At 45.6% G+C, this 12,496-nt stretch overlaps 1 protein-coding gene across 6 annotated transcripts in view; it reads left to right on the forward strand.

The window, feature by feature from the left end:
- The first annotated feature begins 3,708 nt into the window (after positions 1-3,708).
- The window catches only part of ncapg2 (non-SMC condensin II complex, subunit G2), a 147,981-nt gene continuing 139,193 nt past the window's right edge, over positions 3,709-12,496 (forward strand). Inside the window, exons 1-2 of one of the 6 annotated variants that reach the window (XM_038798367.1) lie at positions 3,709-3,831; positions 9,381-9,496. In XM_038798367.1, coding sequence (XP_038654295.1) covers positions 9,419-9,496 — 78 coding nt within the window. In that variant the 5' untranslated portion in view covers positions 3,709-3,831; positions 9,381-9,418. Of the gene's footprint in view, positions 3,832-3,860; positions 3,982-9,380; positions 9,497-12,496 lie in introns of those variants that run through there. The other 5 variants (XM_038798366.1, XM_038798370.1, XM_038798369.1 and 2 more) reach the window with 5 other exon arrangements.

Raw genomic sequence — 12,496 nt, forward strand, 5'->3', positions numbered from 1 at the left:
TTCAAAGGGCCCCTCCCCTCCACTGACCGTAATGTGTACTTCCTCAACATCGTTGACGAGTACTCCCGTTTTCCCTTTGCCATCCCATGCCCCGACATGATCTCAGCCACTCTCATCAAGGCCTACACAGCATCTTCACCTTGTTCGGTTTCACCACCTACATCCACAGTGATTGGGGCGCCTCTTTTATAAGCAATGAGCTGCGTCAGTTCCTGCTTAGTAAGGGCATTGTCTCGAGCAGGACTACCAGCCACACCCCCCGGGGAAACGGGCAGGTGGAGAGGGAGAACGCGATAGTCTGGAAGGCCGTCCTTCTTGCCCTACGGTCTAGAGGTCTCCCACTGGCAGGAGGTCCTTCCCAATGCGCTCCACTCCACGCGGTCGCTTCTCTGCACCGCCAGTAACGAGACCCCTCGCGAACATTTGTTTGTCTTCCCCAGGAAGTCCATCTCCAGGGTATCGCTTCTGTCCTAGCTGACACCAGCAGGGCCTGTCCTTCTCAGGAATAATTATACAGAAGCCTGAGGGGAGGAGCCACATGTGGAGCCAGCCTGGACAAGCCCAGGCATGTACGATACAGTACAATGCAGATAATACAATAACGTGGATTACCACTGCCCTTGCAAGTAGCAGCACAATCTTTCTCTCGTCTGAGGCTGTGTTTAAGTCAGTAGCTGCCATGTATATTTGGAACTGTTTTCCAGTTACTATTTAAGTTACCGGTAGTTTTCAGCTACCATGGAGCTTGCACATGTTCCATCGCGTTGTTTGGCTGTCCATGATCCAAATGCTGCAAAGTCTTCCACAGTCGAGCGGTCGGTACTTTAATTTCTGTTCTTTTTCTTTCTTTTCTCTTACCTAATCGAGCTAGTATTGTTCGCTTAAAGCCAGCCTGGTACCATCTTTTGTTACCTTACTGCAGTGTGCTTCGCAGCACCACTGTATGTAACATGCGTTACTCAATCCAGTTGCGGCAGAGGCTTTCTGCACCTTGATGAAGAAGGCTCAAAGTCGTCCAGAGGTATTGAAAGGTTTATTGAGTAACAGAATTTGACAACTGCGTGAGAATTACTTTAAGATCAATACGAGTAGAAATGTTACAATGTTTATACAGTATACAGTAGCTATGTCTGACCACACTAGTAGCCCTGAGCTAGATCTATGCTCCTGCTCTCGTTACAGTCTAATCACCAAGGGAGGCAGAGAACCGCTTGCGTCTGGCTTTCATACCTGCCAGTGCTGCCCCCTAGTGATCTTTCAATTTCCCATTAACCACTTATGTGCATACCCATGTAAATATCACTCCAGCCACCTCAAAATAAAAGTCCTTTGAGCTGAGTCACTCTTAGCTTCGGGGGGTAGACCACTCCAAACCTCACCCTGCTGCTATACAAAGCTGCTTTCACCCATCCAAAGGCCGCCCGCTTTCACGTCAACTCCGCCATCAGGTCTTGGTATAAACGTATACTAGCGCCTTCCCACTTCGCATCCCGCTTCAGCTTCACCCAGCTCAAACCTTCACGTGGTAACTGAAGAAGCAGACTATGACCGCCCTTGTTGGCTCATTTGTTCTAGGCTTCAGCCGTAACAACCGATGAGCCTTGTCCAGCTCATAGAGGAAGGGCTCCTCCTCCTTCCCCATCAACTTGGTGAACATGTTTGCAAAATACTCAGTCGGGGTCGGGCCCTCCACCCTCTCGGGCAGACCTACGATGCTCAAATTTTGTCTCCTCAATGTGTTCTTCAGGTCTTCCATCTTGACTCAGCCCTTTATTGACCTCCGCACCTCCTCACCCATCGAGGTGAACTGGTCGCTATGTTGCGACAATGCCTCCTCAACCCCCTTCATCTTCTCTCCTTCCTCTCCCACCTCGACCAATATCTTCGTTAACGCAACCTTTACCGGGACAAGCCCTCCACCATAAATTCATTTAGCGAAGCAGTCATCTACCTTCGAAGCACCTCTAAATGCTTGGTGAACAGCCTTTCAAACACCCCCGACACCACCTCGGTCAGAGTCTCCACTGTGATGGGAGCGGCCCCAGCCAACAAACCAGCCCCTGCCATCTTTCCTCCTGCTGGACTCACAGCAACACTCACCGGCGGACTTTCGCTCGCCACCTTCTTTCCCTGACCTTTCTACAGGAACATCAACATTCCACCAACTCCTTATGACTTCCCACACCAATTCATCCAAAATGTACCCTGGTACCGGGCATTAACAACCTAAAAAGCAAAGACTCTAGCAAGATCTACCTAACGTGTGACCTCCACCTACATGTCGTCATGGGAAGTTTCACCATTTTTTGCATTTTACTGTTCTTTTATTACTGTCCTTGTTTCTCTTGTCCTTGTCACCCTGCTTAGGTTCCCCTCCCCTTCACATTCTAGTTCAAACCCTCCATAACCACTCTAGCAAATACACACCCTAGGACGTCAGTCCCGGTCCTTCCCATGTGTAACCCGTCCATTTTGTACTAGTCTCACTTCCTCCAGAACCGATCCGCATGTCCCGGAATCTGAAACCCTCCCCCTCGTACCATTTCTTCGGCATCGTATTCATCCGATATATCCTCCTATTTCTATTCTGACTAGCAGGTGGCACTGGTAATAATCCTTAGGTCACTAGCTTTGAGGTCCTTCTTTCCAACTTACTGCCCAACTGTTCTACTTTTAGGACCATATCCCATTTTTTTACCAATGTGGTTTGTACCAATGTGATCACAACCACTGGCTGTTCACCCTTCGCCTCCAGAATGTCCTGTAACCATTCCAAGACATCCATGACCTTACCACTAGGGAAGCAACATACGCAGTCTTGTTTGCGGCCACAGAAACGCCCATCTATTCCTCCCTATAATTGAATTGCCACACTTTTTACTCCTCCCCTGTGCAGCAGAGCCAACGTGGTGCAACAAATGTGGTTGTTGCTGCTTTCCCTTGAGATGCTATTCAACAGTATCCAAAGCAGTGTATCTGTTTTGGGAGGAAAATGGCCACAGGAGACTCCTGCACTGCCTGCGTAGTCCTCCTGTTCTGCCTGGTGGTCACCATTCCCTTTCTACCTGTGGATGAGCCTGTGGTGTGACCACCTTCTATTTGTGCTATGCATGAGACTGGGAGCAAGATGGCGGCACCCACGGGCCACACGAGGTCTGAAACGAGGAAACCTGTGGGTTGCAGATGGGGGGTGCCCAGGCAACAGCGGTGCCTGAGCAGGCCTGACAGAGCAGCAAAATGTCCTTTCTTATCGCAGGCCTTGCAGAGCACGCTCCGTGCCGGGCAGCGTTGTTGGGGGTGTTTTAACTGTCCGCAGTTAGCTCCACCATTTGACAGAATCATATTCCTCAAATGCACTTTTTCCCCACTTTATAACTTAATACCTCAATTTATCAACCTGTGGAGAAAATATTCAGCATTCTCAACACTATGGAATGAAGAATTTACAAGAGTTATAGGCCTCGAGTGAAGGAACTCTGTCTCAGTTCAGTGCTAAATGGTGGGCCCCCAGACCTGCTCAGGTTTGCCACACCTTTTCTGTTCCCCGTTGTCGACTGGAGACCAACCGCCCATATCGCTATTAGACAGCTTCTGCTTCAACAAAATGGCCGCCGGACAGCCTGCCGTTGTGGGATGGAGGGCGGGGCCCGGTCTTCGGGTGTCGGTTGGGGGGCGGGGCCTGTCGCGCGCAAAGTTTGAACGCACGCATGCGCCGTAGTTTCTTTGGTCGGGAAAACGCGCGCGTTTTGGACCGCTGGTTTTGGGATTTTATTTGTTGTGGAACAACAGCGGCTTCCGTGCGAGTCTCTGCGGTTAATTCCCCGGTAAGAGGTGAGGCGGGCAAGTTGCGCGTGGCTGGGTGCAGACATGGGGCTGGAATAGGGGGGGGTGCCTGGTGCCTCAGACCGTCACAGGGAACAGGAACAACTTGGAGAAACAACAGCGATTCCTTCACAGTGTGTGAGGTGATTCAATAAACAGGTACCAATGGATCATCAGTAAACCTCGTGTCCCAGATTGTGCAGATTCCGATCCACAAAAAAAACCCATTAAAAATCCGACACTTCAAATTTACTTCTTAAACAGTGCAGGGGGGAGCGTCTCTGACCCAATCAACTATATATCTCGATCGACAACACAGAATACATTTTTTGGGCGTTATGGCATTGCTGTTTGTGGGCGTTGAGTGCTGTGCTTCCAACATTAAAACAGTGACTGCACTATTTTAAAAGAACTTTGTTGGTTCTTTAAAAAAAAAATTTAGAGTACCAAATTCATTTTTTTCCAATTAAGGAGCAATTTAGCATGGCTGATCTGCCTAGCCTACACATTTTTGGGGTAAGGGGCGAAACCCACACAGGCACTGGGAGAATGTCCAAACTCCACATGGACAGTGATCCGGGGCCGGGCTGGAACCTGGGACCTCGGTGCCGTGAGGCAGCAGTACTAACCACCGGCACTGTGCTGCTCCGAACTTCATTGGTTCTAGCGTACTTTAAACATAAACAGTAATGTGGTCCTTCGCAATTGGTCTGCTATTCAACAAGATTGTGACTAATCTACTTCAGCTCTATTACCCCCGCATCCCCTTATTCACTCCACAAATTTGATGTCATAGAAAACTGCTGCTGATAGTCCTAATCCGTATTGCCCCTATGTTCACTGACCACCACTGGTTCCTGGTCAAGCAAATTCTTAGTTTTAAAATTCCCATCGCCTTTTCAAATCGCCTCATGGTCTTGGTACTCACTATTTTAAAATCTTCTGACTCCAAAACCCCCTCTGGCTGTGCCTTCTGTTGACACTGCTTAAAAGCCTCTGATCAAACTTTTGGTCACGTAACCTAATATCTTCTTGTATGGCTCTGTTTCATTTTATTTTCATAATGTTTCTGTGAAGCACCTTGGGAGGTTTCATTACACTAAAATCTCTGCATAAATACAAGTTGCCATTGTTAATCCCCAAATATCTATTCAATCAGGTAGCATCTGGAGAGAAACGGTTAACATTTTGGGTCAGACAGCATCTGCGGAGAGAAACTCGATGCCCATTTCTCAGAGCTTCAACTTCGCCAGCTTTGATTTGTTCTTAATTCAAATTTCCAACATTTTCAATGTTTTTCCTTTGTGTTGCCTATCCCATTTTTGAATATATTCAATGACCGAGCATCTACAGTTTTCTGAGGTAAAGAATTAGAATCAGAGAATTTACAGTGCAGAAAGAGGCCATTTGGCCCAGCGAGTCTCCACCGGCTCTTGGAAAGAGTCCCCGACTTAAGCCACATCTCCACCCTATCCTGTAACCCAGCAACCCCACCTAACTTAAGGATCATGGACAATCCACCTAACCTGCGCATCTTTGGATTGTGGGAGGAAACCGGAGCTCCTGGATCAAACCCACGGACATGGGGAGAACGTGCAGACAGTGACCCAAGCCGGGATTCGAACCTGAGACCCTGGAGCTGTGAAGCAACTGTGCTAACCACTGCTACCGTGTCATTGCATGTGGGCACCGCTGGCTGAGTCCATCCCTTATTGCCCTTGAACTCAGTGACTCGTGTGATCATTTCAGAGTGTATGGTGGATCTGTAATCGCATGTAGGCCAGACCAGCAAGAATGGCAGATTTCCTTCCATGAAGGACACTAGTGAACCAGCCAGATGGATTTTTATAATGATCGGCAATGTTTTGATGGACATCATGAGATTTTTATTATCTACTGCAGTAGGATTCAAACTTGGATCCCCTGAGCATTATCCAGGGTGTCTGGATCACTAGCCCCAGCAACAAACCCCCTGCACCAGAACCTTCCCTTAATCACCTCAAGTCCAGTAATAATAAACCGAATAAACTCCATTTTTCCTTGATGTGGAGATGCCAGCGTTGGACTGATGTAGGGCACAGTAAGACGTCTCACAATGCCAGGTTGTTTGTTTCAAATCAGGTGAATGAAAGACTTCTCACTGTGCCCACTTTTCCTTGTAAGATATCCTCTCCTAGTGCAGCAACTTGTTCCTGAGTTCAAAGTGTATATTTAAAATTAGCTGCTCGCTATTCTAACCCCTTGATGTATGTTATAGAGCAGGGGTGGGCAAACTATGGCCCGCGGGCCGCATGCGGCCCGCCAAAGGTCTTTATGCGGCCCACCAAGTCATTAAAAAAATTTTTTTTTTTTAATTTTAAGGTTAATGGGGGGGGGTCTGTTGGGTTACTTACTGGTATAGGGTGGATACGTTGACTTGAGTAGGGTGATCATTGCTCGGCACAACATCGAGGGCCGAAGGGCCTGTTCTGTGCTGTACTGTTCTATGTTCTGTGTTCTATATGAGGCGCCCAGAATCATAACCGGGTGAAGTAATTATTTTACTTAATATACTATGCGGCCCTTTAAAATTGTGAATTTCTGAATGTGGCCCTTGCACGGAAAAGTTTGCCCACCCCTGTTATAGAGGCATCAATGCTTGAACAGTTGAACTGTGACTTAAGCAAACGTAATGTTGTGTGCCTTTAGCAATATTATTTATATATCTGATTAAATTTATTGTTTGCAAAGAGAAATATAGTTTGAGATAACTAACACAGTACAGTATAAGACAGACAAAGTTGTGGTCCGATGCCACCTTGTGTGCTAAGTCAGGATTTGATGGACATTTAAAACAAATCTATTCTGCAGGCTCTGCTAGCTCGACCAGTATTTATTGTCCACTCCTGATTGCCCTTGTGATGGTGGTGGTAAGCTGCAGTCCATGGTGTATTATGATCACCCACAGTGCTGTTGGGGAGGATGTCCAGAATTTTGACCCAGCGACAGTGAAGGAACGTCAATATAGTTCCAAGGCAGGATGGTGTGTGGCTTGGAGGAAACTTGTAGGTTGCAGTGCTCCCAAGCATCTACTGCCCTTGTTCCTCAAGATGGTTGCGATCACGGATTTGGAAGGTGCTGTTGAAGAAGCCTTGTCAGTTCCTGTAGTGCATCTTGTAGATCGTACACACTGCTGACCTGTCGGTGGTATTATGATCCAGGGCCAGACCCCAAAGGTGACTCGGATACTGGGCCAAAACCCCAAACAAAACTGTATTATGACTGCAATATTAAACCCGGAAAGAACAGCTTGCAATTTACACCTTAAATTTACTACTCAATTTCCCATTAAACAAGAAAAGAAATATACTCAGCCCATCTTGCTGGGGGAGAATTATAGGCTAAATAAACATTTTAGTTTGAATTTTTAAATTCCCAAAAGTGTTACTGGACTTTTCGTTGCTGAGATTAATACATTTTCTTCTCATTTTCGGAATAAAACAAAAGTAAGCCAGGTTTCTCTATGGGAATGGTCAAAGGCAGGCATTAGGCAGATCAGAATTCAACTGCCCCTCTCCAAAGTTTCTCCACCAACTCCCTCTCTCCACAGCTTTCTCCAAAAACTGCCTCTCCCCGCAGTTTCTCACAATGCCTCTCTGCCTTCCTTGGCTCCACTCAGCAATGACCGAATCTTCCCCAGTTGAAAAATGATCTCTGTAGGCTCCAAACCACTTTGACTCCCCAGGGAATTTCCCAGTCAAACCTCAGTCCATTAACCTAGACTGGCAAATGCATTCCTTTGTTAATTTCACTGTGTGGCTGCTAAAAGCACACAGGCCCTTTAAAAAAAAAAGACCATTGCAGTCAAATACACTCTACCCCACATTTTTAACCCTTAAATTGCCCAATACTTCAAATCCAATATTCTTCGTCACAGTGGTGAAGGAGGGAGTGACTGTTGAAGCTGGTGAATGGGGTGCATTGTTCTGGATGGTGCTGAGCTTCCTGAGTGGTGTTGGAGCTCCACTTATCCAGGTGAGTGATGAATATTCCATCGCACGGCTGGAAGGCTAATTCTTAGTGTGCTGGGTCTGAATTATTAGGAATAATTGAAAAAAAATCTGATCGTTGCAGCTTGAAAAAGGTGTTCTAAGATGAATTTGTGGCACTTATGAAATTGGAAAAAGAGTGGAAAATATATGTCTGCACATCATTTTATATTTTAAATTATGAATAGAGCACAAGGAGGATCTACAAATCTCTGAAGGTGGCAGGACAAAATGAGAAGGCTGTTATTAAGATATATGGGATCATTGGCTTTATAAACAGGGGCCTAAAAGCAGTATAAAACACTAGTTAGGCCTCAGTTAGAATATTGTATTCAATTCCTGGGCACAGTTTCGTTAAGGTATTTGTGAAGGTGCTGAAGAGATTTGTACTTTAGAAAGTCAGTTGGTGGAGGATATATTTGGAACCAAATCTTTACACATTTTTTTAAAGCATTAATTTAGTGTTACATGTTCTAAATATCTACCTAAACCAACAACCACAGTTAAGTCTGTATTCATATGGGCACCAGTGAGTTTGTAGTTAATATCTACGATCTACATACAGCTAAATTGAATTCATATTCAATTGACGCTTGAGCGTCTGGGCTGTGCTAACAGGTAGAGAAGGTAAGGAGGAGAGGTGCACAGGGGTGATGGGAATTTGGTCTTGAAACCTTACAAATAGCGGGCAAAAAAATTTAAAACATCGAAATAAAGGCCGCTGCCATGTGTTTTGAATGGAGTAATCCAGAACATGGGAGAAATAAAATCGGAGGGGCTGCTCCTCCAGTCACAGATTGCGTCTCCCTAGCTCGCTAATCCACTCCCCCAATGACCACTTCCCTTTCTCCTTCCCTAGCTGCTCTTCCAATCATTGATTCTGTCTTTGGAGGAGCACTAAGGGCAGGGGGGAGGGAAGCTGTCAAGATAGTCTCAAGAAATGGCTGATGCACACATGAACAATGAAACCAATATAATTCAAGATATTTACACGTGAAATTTAATTTTGAAAAAAACACTTGCCATTTTTGAGCTCCAAGTCTCATGTTAATGTAGTTGGGCAGGAAAGTTGTGGTAGTGATGAAGAAATTTGCAATCTGACTGAGGGGCTGTTTAGTAGTCCACCTGTACCTTCCCGTACCAGCCTCCCCGGACAGGCGCCGGAATGTGGCGACTAGGGGCTTTTCACAGTAACTTCATTGAAGCCTACTCGTGACAATAAGCGATTTTCATTTCATTTTCATTTCACAGTCAATTGGTAGTTTTCACCAATGAAAAACACCCCTGTTGTGGAATCACACGTGTTTTGCATACATGCCACTGACACTTAGAATTTTAATTATATTCCCATGGGAGACAAAAAAAAGATATAAGTGGCGCACAGTTCCAGTTACAACGTCAGGAACAGCAAACTACTCGGCAAAATTCTGGTCCCTGTTTCCATTTTAAGAACATTAAAGCTTAAATTTACTGAACAAATCTTAATGAAAAGGGTGTGTTCTTCCATAACAAACATCTGTTTTCTGGCAGAATCCATTTTTTTTAGATGCTGAAAGGGATTGTGCATCATGTCAAAACGTGAGTTATTTCTACAATCTGTGTCTAAAGAATCCGTGGAAAGCTTCCTGAATTTTATTCAGCTTCATGTAAGTACAGTACCTGTTTGGAATCATTTTAGAAGAATATATATGGCTGCAGTTTATCCAGCTTCATAAATAACAATAATTAATAGCACATATTGAAATCTATTGGAATTTCGATCAAATCTATGGCTTTTGTCTAAAGTGGTATAAATCTCATTATCCTAATCTTTCTCTTCAAATATTTATTGGTCTTTACCTTCAAAAATACAATGGCCATGGCTTCCACTGCATGGTGATTTTCAACAACTCTCCATGAAAAAAATAACTACCATAGCTCTCTTCTGAACTGACAATTTTAAATTCATGACTATTCTTTTACTGATGATAGCTAATGAAGTGAAATTCCAATTAAATTCTCTTCTCTATCTGCCTCCGGTTTGGGTTCTCCTCAGCCATGCACTGTATTAAGGGCAGCACAGTGGTTAGCACTGTCGCTTGACAGAGCCAGGGTCCCAAGTTCGATTCCTGGCTTGGGTCACTGTCTGTGCGGAGTCTGCACGTTCGCTCTCTGTCGGCATGGGTTTCCTCTGGGTGCTCCAGTTTCATCCCGCAAGTCCCGAAAGGCGTACTTGTTAGGTGAATTGGACATTCTCAATTCTCCCTCCATGCACCCAAACAGGTACCGGAGTGTGGCGACTTGGGTCTTTTTCACAGTAACCTCATTGCAGAGAGAGTAAAGATTATTAATAATTTTGTGGTTATCCGGTTTCGTTACAAAGAACAAAGAAAAGTACAGCACAGGAACAGGCCCTTCAAGCTTGTGCCGACTAAGCTGCCCGTCTAAACTAAAATATTCTGCACTTCTGGGGTCCGTATCCCTCTATTCCCATCCTATTCATGTATTTGTCAAGATGTCCCTTAAACATCACTATCGTCCCTGCTTCCACTACCTCCTCCGGCAGCGAGTTCCAGGCACCCACTACCCTCTGTGTAAAAAAAACTTGCCTCGTACATCTCCTCTAAACCTTGCCCCTCGCACCTTAAACCTATGCCCCCTAGTAATTGACCCCTCTACCCTGGGAAAAAGTCTCAGACTATCCACTCTTCTGTGCCCCTCATAGTTTTGTAGACCTCTATCAGGTCGTCCCTCAACCTCCGTCGTTCCAGTGAGAACAAACCAAGTTTATTCAACCTCTAATGACCCCCATACCAGGCAACATCCTGGTAAATCTCTTCTGCACCCTCTCTAAAGCCTCCACATCCTTCTGGTAGTGTGGTGACCAGAATTGAACACTATACTCCAAGTGTGGCTTAACGAAGGTTCTATACATCTGCAACATGACTTGCCAATTTTTATGCTTACTGCCCCGGCCAATGAAGGCAAGCATGCCGCATGCCTTATTGACTACCTTCTCCACCTGAGTTGCCCCTTTCAGTGACCTGTGGACCTGTACACCTAGACTTTCACTCTGACTTTCACTATTCTTGAGGGTTCTACCATTCACTGTATATTCCCTACCTGCATTAGACCTTCCAAAATGCATTACATAGAACATAGAACAGTACAGCACAGAACAGGCCCTTCGGCCCTCAATGTTGTGCCGAGCCATGATCACCCTACTCAAACCCACGTATCCACCCTATACCCGTAACCCAACAACCCCCCCTTAACCTTACTTTTTGTAGGACACTACGGGCAATTTAGCATGGCTAATCCACCTAACCCGCACATCTTTTGGACTGTGGGAGGAAACCGGAGCACCCGGAGGAAACCCACGCACACAGGGGGAGGACGTGCAGACTCCACACAGACAGTGACCCAGCCGGGAATCGAACCTGGGACCCTGGAGCTGTGAAGCATTTATGCTAACCACCATGCTACCCTGCTGCCCCTCACATTTGTCCGGATTAAACTCCATCTGTCATCTCTCCGCCCAAATCTCCAAACGTTCTAAATCCTGCTGTATCCTCTGACAATCCTCATCGCTATTCGCAATTCCACCAACCTTTGTGTCGTCTGCAAACTTACTAATCAGACCAGTTACATTTTCCTCCAAATTATTTATATATACTACGAACACCAACGGTCCCAGCACTGATCCCTGCAGAACACCACTCATTACAGCCCTCCAATCAGAAAAGCACCCTTCTATTGCTATTCTCTGCCTTCTATGACCTAGCCAGTTCTGTATCCATCTTGCCAGCTCATCTCTGATCCCGTGTGACTTCACCTTTTGTACCAGTCTGCCATGAGGGGCCTTGTCAAAGGCCTTACTGAAATCCATATAGACAACATCCACTGCCCTACCTACATCAATCATCTTTGTGACCTCCTCGAAAAACTCTCAAGTTAGTGAGACATGACCTCCCCTTCACAAAACCGTGCTGCCTCTCGCGAATACGTCTGCTTGCTTCCAAATTGGGGTAGATCCTGTCTCGAAGAATTCTCTCCAGTAATTACATGGTAAAACTGCTGGGATTTGGGAATACAGGAAAGGCACAGACTAGAAAAGGTTGTAATCCATCTGGTTGACACCCTTCCCTCTCTAAAACAAGTATCTTGTATCAGAAATAGAAAATGTTGACAATACTCAACGGTTCTTGCAGCTGTGGAGCGAGAAACAGAGTGACCATTTTCCAACGAGGAAGAAGGATAATTATGGCAAGTTTCAGGAACCTTGGATAACGAGAGATATTGTGAGCCTAGTCCAAAAGAAAAAGGAAGCATTTGCAAGGGCTAGAAGGCTGGGAACAGACAAAGCCCATGAGGAATATAAGGAAAGTAGGAAGCATTTTCAGCAAGGAGTCAGGAGGACTAAAAGAGGTCACAAAATGTAATTGATAAAAGATTAAGGAAAATCCCAAGGCTTTTTGCACGTATATAAAGAGCAAGAGGGTAGCCAGAGAAAGGGTTGGCCCACTCAAGTACAGGAAGGGAATCTATGCGTGGAGCCAGTGGAAATGGGTGAGGTACTGAATGAGTACTTTGTATCCGTATTCACCAAAGAGGACTTGGTGGATGATGAGTCTGGGGAAAGGTATATAGGTAGTCTGGGTCACATT

The sequence above is a fragment of the Scyliorhinus canicula genome, chromosome 5 (genome assembly GCF_902713615.1).
Source record: "Scyliorhinus canicula chromosome 5, sScyCan1.1, whole genome shotgun sequence".
Taxonomy (NCBI): domain Eukaryota; kingdom Metazoa; phylum Chordata; class Chondrichthyes; order Carcharhiniformes; family Scyliorhinidae; genus Scyliorhinus; species Scyliorhinus canicula.